This window comes from Argopecten irradians, chromosome 2 (genome assembly GCF_041381155.1).
Source record: "Argopecten irradians isolate NY chromosome 2, Ai_NY, whole genome shotgun sequence".
NCBI lineage: Eukaryota > Metazoa > Mollusca > Bivalvia > Pectinida > Pectinidae > Argopecten > Argopecten irradians.
Window position 1 is genome coordinate 45,919,889 of NC_091135.1, and position 20,546 is coordinate 45,940,434.

Here is a 20,546-nt window from a genome sequence, read left to right on the forward strand (position 1 = left end):
CATACGAAGATACAGTGTGTATGGAACATTAAGTTTATTTGTGAATTCCTTTGAAATGCAATTTACTGGAAAGCATTTGTGCAGACATTTGTTGAGGATTAGGCAAACCTAATCAGAGTTGTCAATCACCCCTCCTTTACGCACGCATTTTGATACGTTTCTATATTTTTAGATCGGGCGTTTCTGTATAAGTTAAGAAATCACTTGCATATTCTTGGTAACACCCTGAAGCTGTCGCCATTTCTTGTCGAATGGCGATACACTAGCACGGAGTTATCGCCAATAGAAACAATTACTGACATTCCTGATTGGGGAGTTTGTTCTATAAGAGTTCCGACTAAGTGTCTTCTTTAATCAACATGTAGTAAGATTGTCCTTGAATACAACATCATGTGCTTACAGCATGGCTTCTCTATAATTGTATCTGTTTCAAGCGTTCGTCTAACCCCGTCAGGCAAAGGTTACACGGTCACGTTATCATATATGACGTCACGTTAACCGCTCGTGTACGTGTTCTATGGGAAAAAATGCCACAAATACTAAAGGTTAGAGGTTTCCCTGTCACCATGTGTTTTTTCTCCTCCGCCGGTGAAGGGGTGTGATAATTGCTCCTCCTTTAGTCCCCATCTGTTACAAACAAAAGGTATCCCGTGTATTTGGTAGCACCAGGCGTTAATAGTTTACCCGGAAGTTGGGGGAGTGGAACTACTTACCGAGCTGTTGTTCTGAGAATTAGGTACATATATACATAGATGTACATGTTACACTGTATCTATACACGGTAACAATGAAATTGTACACCTGGTCATGTCTTCTGAGCAATTAATTAAATTTGCTGTTGATTCGCTTTCGATTTTACATTTCCCAATTCTGATTCACGAATTTACATACATTTCTGTCTCCTTATTTTATCATAGAATCAACTATTACTGTTTGTTTGTTTTCCACTTTTTTCATTTCTTCCTAAAAATGTACGTTCCTTACTTCCGTTCACTACCAGTTGCTATATAACTCATTCTGTAATTTCTTCTTTCTCCTAAACATCCTGTACGATGTTTTTTTAACTGTAACGTCTTTGTCGACTTGAACTTTAATTCTATATATCTCCCACTGTCAGTTACTACAAAATGTCTCTATCTCACTCAAATTTTCTTCTTTCTACATCAACCTACCACGTACGACCTCTTTATTTCCTATTTCTGCCATTCTTTCTATTTCCTACTTTGAATTGCTAAACATGTCTCTTTGTTCATTGTGTTCTCTTCTCGGGTGGGTTTATCTTAGTCCTAAAAGGCCCGACACTTTATAGCAAGCTCGGTCATATCAAAATGGCCCCAATTGATAAAATATCTAATTTGATTTTATGGTTTAAAATAATAAACAATGTCATTTTAATCAACGTGCCTACCACGTGATGCTGTGTCGGAGACTTATGTTTCTATTGGAGATGGAAGACGCTAAAAGATGATATCCCGCGCTAACGTCATTTCTTAATTAAACCGCACAGACATTATGGGGATTCACTTTGTACATGGATATCATATCCAATTTATGTATTTAATCACCCATACTTCAGAATATTTTACATTTCTGTAGATAGTCTCCGTCTCTGCATTGTAAATATTATTAGGAATATATCTCTGTAAAACTATAGCCGTATCGATCATTACCTGATAACTGCCAAAAGTTGAACTTAACTACGTGACACATGGATAAGCATGGGATAAAATTATAAACTCTTCCCTCAAATTTCTTGAAAGTATAAAATGAATGAAATCACATTTCGGGCGCCATAATAATCAAGTGGTCACCACAGAGTCGACAAAAAAGCCAGAAAAAATGATCATTTGTATACTACCTGTACAGAACATTCTTATTCAAACATCAAACGCATTTGATTTGGCGAATTTTGTCCATTACTAAGACACGTAAAGAATGTGTAGATAGTGAACGCCTCAAGACGCTTGATCTGAAATGATTTAAATAGTTCATGTTTTAAATTGTTGGTAATTTGCGATGCAATTAATGACGGCCCAGGAGGGTACTTATAATAGATCTCAAGATTTACCGTGAAGTATTGCACCGCTTCCGATCCGACGATAATAAGTCTCTTTATGATACGCAATGGGATGTGCATACACGTACATTACACGGGGCATTCAACAAGTGATGCGCACGAACAAATCGAGTACCATATCGCAGATAATAGACAGCTCCAAATGGATCATGGAAACTAATTATAGAGATAAAAGATGCTTGACAATTGAAAGGAACTTAATGTAGAAAAAAAAAACCTTCAAGATATCTAGAATTGTACTTTTTCTTTATTATCATCATAATTTAACAAAAATAATAATATGTGTAACTCAAAGATCTTCACTATCGCACATACAGTTTTTATTGTTCTTACTTTAGTGATTTAATTACTTTTTTTCAAATACCATTTTTAAACATTTATTTTTTAAAGCAAAATCTTATTGGAATATATACTTTTTCAAAGAAAATATACTCTAACTGAAGAATAATTCATATATGCATTCGTAGACATGTGTACATATGTAGTGTTAGAATTGCACTTCAAGTTTTATTACAAACAGTTCACGACTGTGATAATTAGAGGACGAATTCGTCGTCCATGAAGACCTGGCTAGCTTGTTCTACCCAGAAGTTACTGGACATGTATTTCTGACATTCCTGTTGACACGGCTCTATGCATGACGTGCAAGACCATTCAGAGAACAAGTTGTTTCCGAATATCAAAATTATCAGTATTATCACAAGGATAAAAGACGAGTACATCCATACTCGGAACACCTCTTGTCCATTACCATGATACTTTATGTGGAATGGAATTTCTGTCAGTTCTGTGGTTTCAGCTTCTTCTGTCTCTATTTCCGGAGCACCCCTTTCTGTGACGATGAGTTTGGTTTCCTTTGTGGAACACAAGGTCTCCATAAGTTGGCGGGAGATGTACCGCTTCTCAAGTTCCCGCCAGTAAGTCAGGGCGCGACAAAATGCCATATTCTTCTCTTTGCATTCTTCCTTATCCGGATCCATCTAAAGGGGTGAAAAATCCGACAAATAAAAATATGACACATTTTGAAAGTTTTTTTTTTAATATCTTGTATAAATTCTTTCTTTCTATGTCTATATTTTGTATCTCTACCGTTCCCTTTATTCTATTTAGCCTGTATGCATTAGCCTTTTATCTATAGGCTGATTTAGGGAATTAGATGATAAAACAGCTTAATGTTACATTGCGTCTTTTTTAATTCATTCTTCTTGTCATTGTGTACCTTTGGCGGTATACCGGTGCCACTAAGGCGATAGAAAGTGGCGCTAGACACACGGAACTGAACACGAGTTTAGTTAATCAAATATTGTAGATACTGTTTGAAATATCTTGTTTGGATACAAGCAATTGGACGAGTGTAAAGAACGAAACTAATCTATGACACATTTCTTTATAAGTTACTCTATCTCAGTTGTTTACAGCAGATACTCCGAGCGGATCATTTGTATCCAAATGCATAGTTTCGAACTATGTCAAGGATTTCTAAGTCATTTACGTCCTTGGCTATGTTACTGTATTCACACTAACATAAAATTAGTATCTTTCTATATACTTAAATACCTATATACATAATTAAAATGTATAGAAAGAGAAATGTACTACTCACTTGTTATCCCTTTTGCGATTCCTTCTCTGTAGAACTACATGTACATGTACAACGAAAGACGTCGCTAAGATGATGTGGTATTATGACGTCATAGTTCAATGACGTCACAATAAACAATTGCGAGGACCATAATAGACATTACTTTTATTGTCAATATGCAGCAAGTACTGCAGAGATATTCAGATAAATAATTAAATACAGCTAAAATTGAAAATATGTGTGTTGGTATAATCACAGGCGTTTGGCTCTACAGACATTTTTCTCTCTAATTGAAATACACAGTATTGCATATATATATAGAGAGAGAAAATGTATTTAGAGCCAAACGCCCTCGGTTTGATAGTGTACTGAAATATTTCGGAGTATACAATGGCCATGTTTTACACAATTATAACATATGTATGGCCCATTTCCTTAAATTTACGTACAGATAAGTAGTTTGATATCTCTGTCCCGTCCCTGCGAATGATATAAAGTGTCCATCATCTCAACATGGTCTTCCTCAGCTCCTCTTCCCCACCGCGAGCGACGCTGTCGGGCTGCTAAGCGCTACACGAAATATTCATGGGCGCAACATTTCACTTTTATTTGTGAAATGTTATTAATCATATATAGTTATCTCTGAAATGACATTGCTATCTGTAGCGAGCCGCCATTTAATGTTTTCTATCTGTAAAGGTTGGGGCGTTCAGGCTGTGCTGTAGACGTATTGTTAATAGCGGATTTTATATAAAGTTTATATATATCTATCTAACAATTCCACTTGTTTGGCTTCCAACATCTGTATGTCATTGATGTTCATTACAACCCACCTTTCAACAGAGGAAGCGGCGGATCTGGTTAGGTCCTTCAGTCCACGGATCCGGTGGGGGATGTTTAGGATAGATGCATGTCTATAAAGACCACTCTCCTATTATGACCTAGGTGGTCGTTATAAATATGTGTCTGTTTACAATGCTCCATTATCACTGTATCAAATATTCGTTAATTCGAACGATGTGCGGTCATTGTATTACTTCGAGTAATCAAAGCGTTCGATTTAAGTGTATTTGAATACATCGTGCTCAGATCGGTGAGGATAAATAATTAATTTTGAATTAAACGAGGTCATTCGAGAATTCAGAATTCGAGATAACGATGTTCATCTGCACTTTTACAACCGTCTTACAGATTCATAAAGTTGGAAATTGAAATTATTTTATTTTGATATCCCGGGCCTAATTCAACGTATTACTCATTTCTTTTTGAAAATTATGAATTGAGCAAACAATTATACTATGATGGTATATATCTGTAACATTGAGGTCAGGACAAGGAGAAAATCCTAATTTGTCTTGTTCAGAGTTTGAAGCAAAATCGCAAAAACGACCAGCTTCTTTGGTGGTATATGCTCCATACGGCAGTGTAACATAGTACATAGATCGGTAAATTTGAACAGGTCAGCCATGTTTATCATATTACCATTCTGGTTTTACCTGTCAGCACTAGACACCGAGCTGTCATAGCTACAATCACTTCAGTCTGAGAGTGATCTGGTATGGCAAGGCCGTAAGCCTTCAAACAAGGACCAACTGACAGGATGGAACAGCCGGGCCCACTAATGGACAGTTGACCATATGCTACCATAAGAGAACTTGATACCCCAAGTAAAATTCAGTATCAGAAGAATCTTCTTCTCTTTTAACTCTAGCTGAATCAATTTATAGTTAAAGATGGACATTGATATTGCTACAGACAGATACAGGAAAACATCACTTAGCGCGCGCCTTCTTGGGTGTTGCTCGCGCCAAATATCAGAAATAACTAAGGTACGAAGACCTGTCGTTATCTCGACTTGTCGTACATAAATATTGACATCAGTTTCAAAAGGCAACATTCAATCTGTAGAATTTAGGGAATGTTCTCAAAGCTTTAAACTTTTTATTTTGAGAACGCGCTGTGGCGAACACGTGTAGCGATCGTGCGGTTATCCGTGTTAAATTTAGAAACACTCGTGCGTATAGTCTATAAATATGCAACTGTGGGATACATTTGATATTAAAGAATGCTAATATTAGTTTTGATACGGAGAGCGATAAGATAATGCTTAGTGCTAATTACGCGTCCTGTGGAGCAAGATCTCTTGTTTGTGAGGTATTTTAGAGAGGTAGCGATTAAGTACACGAGGCTACCATGCCATAAATGTGTCCATCCGCTATGACTTGTAACATCTGAGCACGACCATCAGTCCTGACCTCTGTTACCCTAACATGACCGCCGGCCATGAACTTAACATGTTCATCAGAGTATCAGATACAGACTGGTCTCTATAACGGACACTTACTCCAAAATGGCCAGATTCCACTCAAATCGTAAGCAGAGTAACATATGTAATCGGGTAAAATATTATATTGTTATGAAACCCGATCACTGAAGGCCTGCATCGCTAACCTGATTAACTGAGTAAATACAGTTACTGTATAACAGAAACTCATAATTTATGAATGCATTTTACATGCACATTATACATGTTTATATAGCAATGAACATGCATGCAATAAGCATTAATTAAGCTGTTTTATTTATCAAAAGATTTCAACTGAATCGATGAATTCCCGCAACATATGAGTGCATCCAATCCAATAGAGTGCTATTCATTGCTTTATTTCAGAGAAGTTATTCGTATATAAAAAAAAGCCTAATTGACTCTTTTGGTCCAGCCCGGAAGCTCAGCCCAAACATTTGTACAATTTAGAATTTTCACCACATACGAGAGCTATATTATTTACCAATACAGTTACAATAATATCCTAATTTATCCATTGAAAAGAAAACAATTTTGACTGATAAATCTATCATTATACATGTAACTCATAAATCGCTTTGATGTTTAAAGATGCTCCACCGCCGACAAAGCATAAATGATATTCCTCAGTTGAACAATGATTGGTGTTTGATCGTGTATATATATGTCTAATTATCAAAAAAAAAAATATATATAAAATAATTCATTTCGCCTTTGGTGCATGCGCAATCAGTACTTCCTTTCATATAGGATATAGTGACACGGATTTTTTTCGGGATGCAATTAATTATTTTTCATATGTTTAACTTGAAGTAAAATTAGAAGCTCAAACTTTTCAATGGTGGTATTGGTGTAAAGTAAGTAACTTTTGTAACTGAAGAAAAATACTAAATCGTCTGCTCCTGCTTTTTATAGTGAAAAAATGCCATTTTTCAGCGGCGGAGCATCTTTACAAAGACAAAGTATAATACCATTGACTGCGTACGAAACTATAAAACAAAATTCAATATGAATGACAAAGTATACGGGAAATGCACATGTTTAACCCGATACATCACATTGTTTTTACTGGATTTCAACCACAATGGTATATTTGTCTAGAGGTGCATCATTTACATTGTGTAGTGACAGGTAGCACTGACCCGCCGACCTACTTTGCTTGCTCCATTACCTGCGATATACACTGATTAATGTCTGTACTCTCACTCTCGTTGACTCTGAGCTGCTAGCGGTCTCCGATTTTCGGGAAACCCAATGGTCCGCAAAGGATTATCGCGCTCAGCCTCTCAGCCGATCAAACTTAATGGCTGATCACCCTTTCCCTGGGAACAACCAATCGTATTTGGTCATGCAAAAATTGTAAAATATAATTCGACGAATGATGAATAGGTAATGTTAAGTGCAATAGAAAATAGAACAACAGTCTGACATTTTTTATGTGAATGGATATCTGCACTTGATAAATTAACAAAAAAAGAGCATACCAATCATTCGACTATTCTAACAGTAAAATATCCACTGATTGTACTGGTATTTTACGGACCTCATTTATATTATGGATATTCCGATGAGTTGTCTCTCGCACGGGTTAATGTGCCTTGGTTTTATTATGACCTGTCGTAATCTACGTTCACTCTAAATGCCTTATCCATAGCCCATTTTGTTTATGGTCGTTGACCTGACCACATGTTCGGATGTTTGTAAACAGCTATGTACTGTCCTGTGGGGAGCGCTATGTCACTTGGCTAAGGTCTACTGCTACGGAATTCGTAGACAATTATATTGAAAGAACTGCGGTTGGAAACTTCACAAGCAAACTAAAACCTGAACTTTGTGGACCATGGAATTATTTTCTTATTTATCAAACAAGATGCAGCAGCATTAATGGCGGTTTATCAATAATTGATTACTGTTAATTGCAGAAGAAACGAGAAAATTCCGACGACGAAGACGACGAAAATTACGACGACTTCGACTTCGGTGCTCCGGATCAGAGTGACAACGACAGCCTTGGAGATTCCGACTCCACCGCAAATACGATGGAACTCCAGGCAGTTGTTCCTACAGATGTTTCCAAGGACCAGTTACAGAACGGCAAGGACCCTCCAAGGGAAAATCCTGACGCCGAGAAGAATTCTCTATTGTCGGAGAAAGTAGATGATATTGACGACATTCCTGACCGCTACCCTGACGACGACGATGTTAAACTTCCGGTGGAAAACTGGGGTAACAAAGCCGACTATCTCTTGGCTGTGATTGGCTACTCTGTGGACCTCTCTAATGTCTGGAGATTTCCCTATTTAGCCTACAAAAATGGCGGCGGTAAGTAAATTCAATGTATCTTTTGGTCGGAAAAAGAGAAATAAAAGCATGGCAAATTACTCCATCTCACAAAAGTAATTGTATAAACCCATCCTGAATATTCATTGTATATAGTATTCTATTCGGGATTTTGAAGTGTTGGGATGTATGTATATCTACGACCTACATCAATATGTACTAAGGTCTAGGGATGTGTTGTCTTGTGTATAAACATCCTTTGTAGGTATGCTTTGTAGTAAGAATACCAACCATCGCGAACATGTAAATTATTATCAATATCATGCTCCAAACTGTAATATAAAATCATCAAGTAGACATACCAGATATCCAAGCATACTACGTAATCTAGGTAGATATGTGCGAATGTTGTAATCAAATTGGAAAACCAGTAATTAGCATTTACTACGTACAATGTTAGACAGATGTTATTGTAATCGGTCTAGTGCCTGACACCAACAGTGTTGTGTGGTGCTATATTATATCAGATTGTACCATTCGTAATTGCCTTGCTATTCATTAATTTATATAATTGGCCCTGATTTTTATTTACATACATGTCTTGCTTCTGAGTGAGAATAAGGATAGGTATCTTATCGACGAGATTGTGTTTGGAATAGGTACAATTTTTTGATTAATTAACGTCCTATTAACAGCTATGATCATGTAAGGACGGCCTCCCATGTATGCGGTGTGTTGCGTGTATGTTGTGCGAGGTGCGTGTTGTGGGAGACTGCGGTATGTTCATGTAGTGTCTCCTTGTATAGTGGAACTATTGCCCTTTTTATAGTGCTATATCACTGAAGCATGCCGCCGAAGACACCAAGCAACACACCCCACCCGGTCACATTATACTTACAACGGGCGAACCAGTCGTCCCACTCCCCGTTTGCTGAGCGCTAAGCAGGAGCAGAAACTACCACTTTTATAGACTTTGGTGTGTCTCGGCCAGGTGACAGAACCCAGAGCCTTCCTCACAGGGGCGAGCGCTCAACACAAGGCCAAAAGTGAGGCGGTGCCAAGGAAGGCATTAGGAAAGATAAAATCAGTTAGGAAGAAACGAAATGATAAGATCCTAAATTAAGTCGCCTTTTACGATCATGCAATAGGGGCAGCAGGTACAATTCGTCCCTGATTTTTATCTACATACATGTCTTGCTTCTGAGTGAGAATAAGGATAGGTATCTTATCGACGAGTTTGTTTGGGTTAGGTACAAAACTGAAGAAACTGTTTTGAACTCTTCACCAATAGCACTGCACTATTTTACTAATGTAGATTAAGTTATCAGCCATTATAACTACACGGATGTAAACGTTATATTCTTTTATGGTTTCATATACCACTAATTGATAGGTCGTGAGCCTTGTACTGAAGGAGAGTAGAAGGGATTACCATTTTGCGGCCACACTATTCCCTGCATCAGTCAATATTTCATTTTTACACTACTACGGTTCCAGATGCAATTATAATGATCGCGATGTGTTCATGTTTCAGTACATTGCATAGAAATGTTATTATTTATTAGAAATGTTTGATCGTTGTAATTCCTGATTGTATTTCTAGCCCTGGTGCGTTTATCGTTCCATATTTACACGAACAGTTTCACAAGCAAGTTTACCGTTTGATATGATTCAATATACAATGATTTGTTACGGAAGCGTATTTACGGAAGCGTATTAGGCCCACATAGGAAAATATTTTTCAGGATAACGAAAATGTTTTATTTTATTAAATTAATTAGATAATTATTTGGCGGCCGCTAAATAATAAGATGGCGACCGCCACTTATATTTCTGGCATATAGTTATCTGGCGGACGCCAGATAATTATATGGCGACCGCCACTTAATTTATCTAGCGGCCGCCACTTAATATTTCTGGCGGCCGCCAAATAAGTCTGGCGGCCGTCAGATAATTATATGGCGGCCGCCAAATAAACCATTTTTCTATGTGAGCCTAATACGCTTCCGTAGTTTATTGCTTTAAAGTGTTACTAATATTTCAGATACGTTAGACATTTTGTATTTGTATTCCAGGTGCGTTTATCATTCCATATTTCACTGTGTTACTGCTGGGTGCCATTCCCGTTTTTATGATGGAACTTTCCATGGGTCAGTACACACAGGAGGGACCCATCCGTGTCTGGAAGATGTCTCCAATCTTTAGGGGTGAGTGTTATGATAAAACTATACTGAAACTTGTCCGAATAATTCTGAAAAAATATAAAAACAAAATAAAAATTCATTTGGTCTTGAATAATTGAACTAATGTAGTAAAATTAACAAATACTCCCGAATCATTGGATGGGGGACAATTAGTAGGTTATTATATGGAAAAATATATTGAATGTTTGTGCAATAGTTGAATGGAAGGTTCTTTAAGAAACTCGTTACGAAATTGTATCGGTCAATCAGCGACGACGCTACAAGCGTAATTTTTGCTTATGAGATAAGAAGACATAAATACTTTTTAAGCCAATTGAAATACTTGTTAAAAGCAAAACCTATTTAACGTGGAATAACAAGACCACGTTAATACTCGCAATTGTCTAAATTGACACTTAGAAGTGTTCTCTCACCTGTTAACGACAGAAATTACTTGTCGGAGATCTTAACAGGAGCACCAGACTGTGTAAGACTGGGGGTAGCGGCAGTTGTGTGGGTTGTAAATCGCAGACTAGGGAGCTGTGTTTGCGGATGTTGATATGTGTAGCTAAACAGACCTACTACACCGTAACAGTACGACTGATATATCGGACAGTAAAACCCATTAACATTGGTATGCATTATACACGTTTGTTTATAGTATAAATACAGCACTAGAGGGAAACGGAACAGTAGTTCTACCTTTTATTCTGTATTAAAATGTCCTAGAATTTTTTTCTTCGATGGAATATTCTGAAAGAAAATTTATGTTCAAAACATCTTCATTTACGTTTCACATCCACCATTTCGCTCTTGCATATTCGCCGATTCTAATATATTTTTTCTTGATACTATATATTCCTTGTTAGTCCTTATAGTGAAATATTGTTACTTTGATTGCAATTAGATAGTTGCTAGTTTTAAGACGTCTTTTGTCCTCTGTTTGGTTTCGTGGTTCTCATCAGCTCCTATCTATAAATTGTTTTATACATATTATGAATTCCAAATAGTAACACTTTATTTCATCTTCCGTTTGGTATTGGAATTTCCATAATTATTAAATGATCATATTCTAGGTTATGATCTGATCTGACCTCATTTCGAAATATGAAAATATGTTACATTTACTATTACTTTTAATTGCAAGCTTAATATTTCGTCATGAGTAATAGAGAAAAAAGATAAAACGGTTTCATTATCTATCTGACTAGATATGCTATGTTATATAAAGTATTTGTAAACATTTGAAAATCAGATTTAAAAACTTTTCGTCTAGCAAATTTATAAAGAAACCTGTTGATCATTACTTATAGAGAGAATCTGCCGAACGTATACCAGCATTACCTTCATCACACTTGTCCGTCTACTTGCACATCTGACTTCACCGAGTCGGACCAATTCTCACACTAATAATACTAGTTCAAAGACAACTGTAGACCGACAAGTGCTTGTTTATAGCCGAGCTTGAGTGAAAAGAGGCAAACATTTTGAAAGACATACCAGCAACATAGATTATGTGTCGTGTATACACTCCATTGTCTGAGTCGCTGAACGCAACAGGTTGAATATTTGGCACTCAGTTGAACAGAAAGGAGAAGGCTGTGCAAGAAATAATTACTTGTTAACTTTTGTGTTAATTGTTTGACAGGTTATCAAATAACAAATGGTTGTATAAATTGTGGCTTCTAAGTACAAGTTGTACTGTGCATTCGAAAAGAACTTTAAATCGCCGTCTAGCAGTTTAAAGGGGAGTTACATGAACAGTTTTGGGAAATGTTACTCTGATTTGTTGTGTATAGGGTTTATGCTACATACTTCACTACAATCTCATATTATGTCAAATACCATACGCCGGGTATATTTTTTCAATTTCTAAAATGGTACATGAACTCGAAATTATCTATGATACCAAAACACATCATAGTTCGGAATATTTTGACATCTCAGAGGTGTACATCCTTAAAGTAGCTACCCTTGGCTGGGCTTTTCCTGCTTTTCACTTTACATTAAAGTCATTTTATTGTGTCGCCTGTAACGCAAGGGTAACACTTAGGTACCACTATGTTGGCGTCGGTGTCGGCGTCCGAGAAATGGTTTCCGTGTGATAACTTTAGTATTTACTGTCCGATTCCAACCAAATTGGTTTATTGCTTTATTGCAATGTAATCTCGGTTGAGTCCGATAATGGTCAAAATTCGTCAATATTTGCAAGAGTTACTGGACTTTAAAATCGTTAAAACATATAAATCCGTGGTTTCCACTCGATAACTTAAGTATTTATTTTCCGATTTCAACCAAATTTGATAAATTGCTTCATACATGTATCAATGAGATCTTAGATGGGTTCGGTACTGGTCAAAATCCGTCAATATTTGCAAGAGTTACGGGACTTCGAATTCGCCAAAGCAGATAAATATATGGTTTCCTCTTAGATAACTGTAGTGTTTATTGTCCAATTTCAACCAAAATTGGTATATTGCTTTATAATAATGAGATCTCGGAGTGGTTTGATACTGGTCAAAATCCCTCAATATTTGAAGATTTACGTGATTTGATAACTTCACCTAATTATTAGCAATATTTCCAACTGCAAATATCTATTTTTTGTGATGCTGTGCAGTCGACACATCCACTTAAGTGGAATTCTTGTCTTATATTCCTTTTTGTGTATTGTTTAAGAGCTGTGTATTGACTATTCACATTCTTGTTCCAGGTATCGGATACGCCTCCTGTTTAATGGCCTATATTGTGGCATTTTACTACAATCTCGTGATAGGCTGGTCTTTCTACTACCTGTTCTCGTCGTTCTCCCTTGTCCTGCCCTGGGCTAGCTGTTCACACGAATTCAACAGTGACAGATGCTGGCAGATTGACTGGGATACTAACAAGACTTACTTCAACCGTTCCTATGACGCCAACACGTCTGTGTCATCAGCATTCGAGTTTTATGAGTAGGTACATATAATATATTTGTATAGTAATGAATGAGTAAATAGGGATTGTAGTGCATTCTGTCTTTTCAATAATACTTTCGTCACATCCTTGCATGATATTCTACAATAAAATATTTCATGAGATCAAACAAAAGAAATATATTTATATGTTATACATGTACGTTTTGTACTACATTTGTGTCCCTAGTGCATATAGTTTCAGCTAGATGATGTTATAACATATATTTAGATTCATTTAGAAGATGGACATATACCTGCAAAATCTAACAATTAGATTAGAGCATTTTACATAGCTCCGATGTTAAATGAGACCTTAATCAAGATTCTTACAAAACTAAACCAAACTCTTTAAAATGATACGGTTTTATTGTTTGCATGCCTCTGCAGTTGCTAATTAGCAATGTAATCAGATTGGCAGCTGTTATTAAAGGTAAACAACTCATTGTTATTTATCTGATAAAAACAAAGCAGTAAATAAAATGACATGTTCTTCTTCCTTGTTACAGAAGAGGAATGCTTGGCCTACATAAAAGTAAAGGGATCGGAGACCTGGGTCCCATCAAATGGGAGCTGGCGCTGTGTGTTCTCCTCACCTTTATCATTCTCTACTTCAGTCTCTGGAAAAGTGTCAAGAGTGCTGGCAAGGTATGAGCTGGTCTACCTGTTTTAATTGGCGACAAGGAATTTCATCGTCCATTGGGTTTTATAACTATCTCTCTAAAAGGTGCTAAGTGTTGTACGAAATGTGCTTAAATAACGGATGTTTGTATTATCAATATAATAATATACAATGTATTTTTAGTTTTTCGAGCTTAGATGAGTTCATGAGTACAGTTTTGTGGGAAATACATGTAACATGTAAGAAAATGAATACCCGTTTACTCGTTTTCACTGCGTTTATTATTCTCAGTGTACAGAAACGACCTGCAGTCTCAAAATGTCAGCTGAGGCGACCAACGAAAACATATTTATAATTGAAATGTCAAACGAAATCAAAGGCATGTCACGAAAATTGGCGTGATCTTTCATACCTATCAAATGACCATCAAATTAGATTGTACCCTAATGCTAGAATTAAACATTTAAGCAACGTTTTGGGAAAACTGTATACCATAACATAATATAAATTTGATTTGATTTGATTAGCTTAACGTCCCAATAACAGCCAGGGTCATTTAAGGACGTGCCAGGTTAGTTGGTGGAGGAAAGCCGGAGTACCCGGAGGAAAACCACCAGCCAGCGGTCAGTACCTGGCAACTGCCCAACATGGGATTCGAACTCGCGACCCAGAGGTGGAAGGCATGTGGTAATATGTCGGTACATCTTAACCACCCGGCCACCGTGGCCCCCAAATTATCTAACAAATAGAGAATATTTGATATTTGTGCTATAAAGGGATGCTCTCTTTATTTGTAATAAATTATCACAGTGTTATTACTGTGGAAATGTTTGGTTTTATGGACGACTTATTCCTTTATGCAGAGTAGAGGACATTTATTTTGAAAATAACAAGCGCTTCAGTATCAAGACAGGTAAATCGGTCTACCTGTAATTCGTGTAAAAAATGTCATATTTCCACTAAACCGAAAGTAGAAATACCCATGGCAGATTCCTTTTTTATTTAACTTATACTTTTATTGATTCTAAGTAATTCTAATATGTATATACAGTCTCCTTTTTCAATATACCATGGATAATATAATTATCTTTAAAAGTGTTTTGCAGATAGAAAGAGAAAATGCATTTTTATTGGCTAATCTGGTTATTCATTTGACATTTTCATAGCTGTATGTGATATCGATTTATCATTATAACCCAGTAAAAATTATACTGGAAGTGATACGAGTACATGGTTATATCGACCAAAGAAAAAATATTGACCGAGGACGTAGTCCGAGGTCGATATTTTTTCTGTAGTCGATATAACCATGTATTGACCGAAATCAAAATGCTATAATGTTTTATTATTTTTCTGGATTTTTTACATTTTGAAATAAGTGTGAAACTAAATAAGCATCGCATTGTAAATTCCGCTTCGTGATGACAGTTACAATCTTAAGATTTTGTAACAAGTTTAATGCAAAAACAAAATATGAAAACAGTATCAATTGATCCACTTCATGCTTTTATTACATACTCCCGGTGCATGCGTGTTTGTATTTTGCATACATGTAGGGCCTACATGTACTCCATTATATACCTGTAGCTCCATATCACACAGTCAATTAAATGTGTAGTTTGTTCTCCGTTGAATTAATCCACTTCGACTTCAAACATATATTAACAGATTCAGATTGACACAATTAAGATACACTCTCTTATGCTTAGTACTCCATTCCGTAAAATAAAAAAATCGTATACATACCGTAGGATTAGCCTAGGCCTAATGTTATAACTAGTCTAGGTGGAATTTTAAAAAAAAAACATCAAACGTATTCACTATGAAATGGCTCCAGATGCTTAATGAATGTTATTCGATTATTTCCTACTCTCCTACCGTGTTTATGTTGAAAATTTAAAAGTTTAGACTGTAGTCATCAGCTGGAAATCATCATCATCTTTGTTAGAAACCGAAATAATCAACGTCGTCTGTCACATTTTGTGGTCACGCTTCAAACTCAGGTCATGAAAGCGTTTGTTTCAAAGCGCCAGGAACACGAATCATTTTGGTAACGTAGACGATAACGTTATCTAAAAATAACCGTGCAATATACTTTTTTGATAAACTACTTCCGGAAAAATCGTGCAATATAGTTTTTTATCGTTGATCACGTGGCGTGTTTTTGACCAATGAAAAGCGACAAAAAATCCAGAAAAATAATAATCTAAATTATTAGGAGAAAAATATTCGATCGAATATCGTTAAATTCTCTTTTCGTGATGGACTCTTTTGTTTATGAAATTATTACACCATTATTTCAGCTAATCAAATGAGGTTTTAAAATCGGTGACGTTATTTTTTTTACGTTATGGCATGATTGTTTGAGCCACTGAAAATGCTTGTGACAAGCAAGGTTGAATTATACCTTGTTTTACCACAGGTCGTTTGGTTTACGGCCACCATTCCCTACCTCATATTGACCATTCTTCTCATCCGGGGCTCTCTCCTACCTGGAGCAGGGGACGGTATCAAGTATTTCGTCACTCCTAACGTCAGTCGCCTTGGTGACGTCCAGGTAGGAACGTAGACAATGTGTAAGGGTGTCATAATTCAGTTTCCAATGCATAAAAAGTGTACTATTTTGTGACTTTGTTTTCATTAACAGATAGACTTTTTTCAAGGCATTTAGACAATAAATAATTTCTACGATCATGTATAAATGTCTGAATGGGCTATTTTGTCTGATTTACCGCGACTGTGGAATAGCAAAACTTTATCAATTTACTTTTTAAGCATTTTCTTAAATCTACAAGCATTGCGACAAAAAGCACTGGAACTTTAACAACTCCAAAGAATAATTTAACAACTCCAAAGAATAACATCTCGCTTTGTGATATTGGCTCATTATTACTGAAAGTACACGGACCTAACGGGCTGTTTGGGATTATGTTACAGGTTTGGATAGATGCGGCTGTACAGATTTTCTTCTCCATCGGTGCAGGTTTCGGGACCCATATAGCATACGCAAGCTATAACAAGTTCCATAACAACTGCTTCAGGTGCGTCTCTCTAATCAATTCGATCTTTTTAATTGTTTTTCAATCCATGCCAAAAATATTTCTGCAAAAACAAAATGTCATTTAATCTTTGTGATACCTTTCGGTTAACCACGACTTCTCTTTCCTTTGGAGCTGAAACTTTTAAAACGGTCTTGATATATTCAGGCAAGGAAGGTGCCATATCTTATCTGTGAAACTTTTAAAATGAAAATGTGTGCTGCCGACCGCTGTGTATACCTATCTGATAGCCTGGCATCACTCATCGACGTCGACGTAACTTCCTTCACCGCATTCTTCATTTACCCAAAGTTACATCAAGGTCGTATACCTCTTTAACTTCAAACTAAAGTATATACACGTTCTGCTCGCTGAAACATATCTATTGTTACAATGTGTTAGTTGTAAGCGGAATTACGTAATGTTATTGTAGCAGAATTAGGCTGAACCAATCTCATTGTCCACACCTACACCATAATCACATAGCAAGCTGAGCTCATTATTGGACATTAAACCTTAACACAATACATATGATAAAGTAAGATTCATTATGTTTCTACTACCAAACCTACATCTAATCTTCTAAGATCAACAATAATTAATTAGATTTAAAAAATAACATCAAAGATCAGTAGTTGTGCAAAAACCTATCTTCATTCTGGGAATTTAACGTTATCAGAAGCTTTTGCTAGCGAAGATGACATAAAATATGCCACTTATTAGTCTCCGAGGGTCTGTCTGTCTGTCCGTCTGTCCGGATTTCGTTTCCAAACGATAAAAACAACGGATGTTGATCATATTTCACAAAATGGCAGCATATTGGAAAATACAGCTTGGGATTGGATTTGGGTCAAAAGGTCAACTACAAAGATCACTATTACTAAAAATAGATTGTTTCACAAAATATTAGTTTCCAGACGTTAACTTGAGAAAACACCAATGCATTTCGATCAAACTTCACTCAATAGTAGCATATGAGAAAATACAGCTTGGTATTAAATTTGGTATTAAATTTGGAGTCAAAAGATCAACTACAAAGGTCGCTGTTACAAATTTCACAAATTTTCGTTTCCGGACGGTAACTTGAGACAGAATTTGTCCAACATTCATACAATGATAGCATAACTAAGTAATAGTAACTTGCCATAGATTAGAAAATGTAATTGACGGCAGGGGACTTGTGTTGCTTGCAACACTTACTGTAAGCTTGGATGGAAACCATAAATATTTGTTGCTTTGACTGCGAATGGTTTAACCAATCTAAACATCTGACCACAAAAAGGATAAAAAGAAGACTTGTTCACTATGTAAACATGAACTTCATGGAATGATTTAAGATAAAATCTAAAAAGAATATTTACAGCGATAAAATGATAGCGATGCTGCTAGATCTGTCAATGTTGATATTAGCAATCAAAATACCAGTAGTTTGGTAAAAATAATTTTACTCTGCTTCATTTTTCAATATCTTAAATTAATTACATAATCGTTAATAACCATTTTCGTAAAGGCAGCTACAGTATACCCCCCTTAACTTTTTACGAAACGCTGATCAGCAGTATGTGTATACCAATCCTTCATGCAAAGATATTAAAAATTACTCTACAGTTTTATTTTGAATAAGTTTACTCTCATGATTTCGTATTTTGACCTTGTTATAACAGGGATTGCCTGATCACAGCGGGAGTGAACAGTTTTACCAGTATATTTTCTGGGTTCGTAGTCTTTACCTTCCTCGGTTACATGGCGACCAGACAAAGCAAAGACATCAACGAAGTAGCCCAGGATGGTAGGTATACAGTGATAGAGTGTATTCAGATAACATTAAATATCAATATTTCATGCATAATACTTATCAAATAATTACATGCGTTTCCGCGCAACACAATAAGCGAATTAACATAATTGTATGTATTTATGAGAATCAGAACTTTCAATTTATGTCACCGTTTTAAAGTGTAATTTCAGGTCAATTAAAAGTTAACAGTGTAAGTTAATTATTTATAGGGCCCGGATTGGTGTTTATTGTCTACCCGGAAGCCATCGCTACCTTGCCTGGATCTACAGCCTGGGCCATCATCTTCTTCTTCATGCTCGTCACCCTTGGCATGGACAGTGCGGTAAATTACCATATATCGATAACAGAATCACAATACGGGACAGAGAACGTTATGACTGTGTATAATTTGATGCCATTGGTAAAATCATTATTTTAACTGTTTATCAGCAATTGATCACGACATTAATTTAATGATTGGACTTATTGGACTCTCATCTTGTTTCATTTACTGACATTGAAAATTATGTTTAAGTGTAGATGCTGATTGCAGCTGTATAAACGAGGCATTATTTCATTTCGATATTTTGACACATTTTATACATATTTTGATATATAGATCTGTATTTTTGTAGTTTGGTGGTTTGGAGTCACCCCTGACCGGGCTTGGGAACCAATTTTACCGCCTAATCCGCTTCGGCTGGTCTCGGGAGATTCTTACCTTCATCATTGTGTGTACCGCTTTCCTGTTCTCACTGCCTTGCACAACCAATGTACGTGAATTTTATTATGCATATCACAACCTTAGCTTTAGTTCTTCTGATTTCTGTGTTGTTCTAGTACACAAAGTCCTTGTATCATCTCTATCAGTTCTGATATCAAATTTAAAACAAGATGTAGTGACTGAATTTTCATAAAACAAACAATAGGCAGAGTTCCAGAAAAAAGTGCATTGGATGTTTACCCTTTAATTTAGTACGCACATATTAATACCAAGAATGTTAGCATAACATTATACCCCTTTTCAATCATAAAGGCAATTTAAAGATGGCGAAAACAGATATTTTCTCTGGAAGATTAAAATTAAGTGCATTGGAATTGTATTTGGTAAAGGTCTTCTACATAATATTTTATCATGACAATGTCCATCCATGATAACAGTAATTAATATGGATCCCGTCAGCTGTGTATTGATATTGATATTCCAATCTCGAACAGATCATTTGCTCGTCTATTCTCCTGATGCATTCCTTGTGCCTTTTAAGTAAAACAAAGCTTTGGTTATTTCGATAAGCCTGACAAAGCCTAGACGGTTAAAGCAACTGTAAAGTGTAGTATTTTACAGATAAAATGTTTTCAATATCTTTTGGAAGACCCCTCCAACATTTATATATTAGATTGTTCTTGTGTCCTGCAGGGTGGTATGTACGTATTTAAGATACTGGACACGTTTGCGGCGGGGACATCTATTCTGTTTGCTGTGCTTTGTCAAGTAATCGCCGTGTCGTGGGTGTATGGTAAGCATGCATCTACTGTTTATACTAAATCAGATTTCTTTATTCCGTTGTTCCAAATTATCATGAAGGTAAATAATATTTAGAGGGTATTTACATTTTACCAGAATGCGACATTGTTATCATCAAAACTTGAACATCTGTGGATAGTGTTCTCTTTTTGTAGGTTTCCCATATAACAATAATGTTATAATGGAATAAATGTAACTTGTATTTA

At 36.1% G+C, this 20,546-nt stretch overlaps 1 protein-coding gene across 1 annotated transcript in view; it reads left to right on the top strand.

Annotated features, from left to right (window-relative positions):
* The window catches only part of LOC138315673 (sodium-dependent noradrenaline transporter-like), a 36,082-nt gene that overhangs the window by 13,186 nt on the left and 2,350 nt on the right, over window positions 1-20,546 (top strand). The window contains exons 2-11 of the mRNA XM_069256863.1: window positions 7,887-8,286; window positions 10,320-10,451; window positions 13,141-13,378; window positions 13,888-14,026; window positions 16,423-16,557; window positions 16,938-17,041; window positions 18,703-18,827; window positions 19,046-19,158; window positions 19,451-19,588; window positions 20,233-20,332. Of these exons, the coding sequence (XP_069112964.1) occupies window positions 7,887-8,286; window positions 10,320-10,451; window positions 13,141-13,378; window positions 13,888-14,026; window positions 16,423-16,557; window positions 16,938-17,041; window positions 18,703-18,827; window positions 19,046-19,158; window positions 19,451-19,588; window positions 20,233-20,332 (1,624 nt within the window). The remainder of the gene's footprint in view (window positions 1-7,886; window positions 8,287-10,319; window positions 10,452-13,140; window positions 13,379-13,887; window positions 14,027-16,422; window positions 16,558-16,937; window positions 17,042-18,702; window positions 18,828-19,045; window positions 19,159-19,450; window positions 19,589-20,232; window positions 20,333-20,546) is intronic.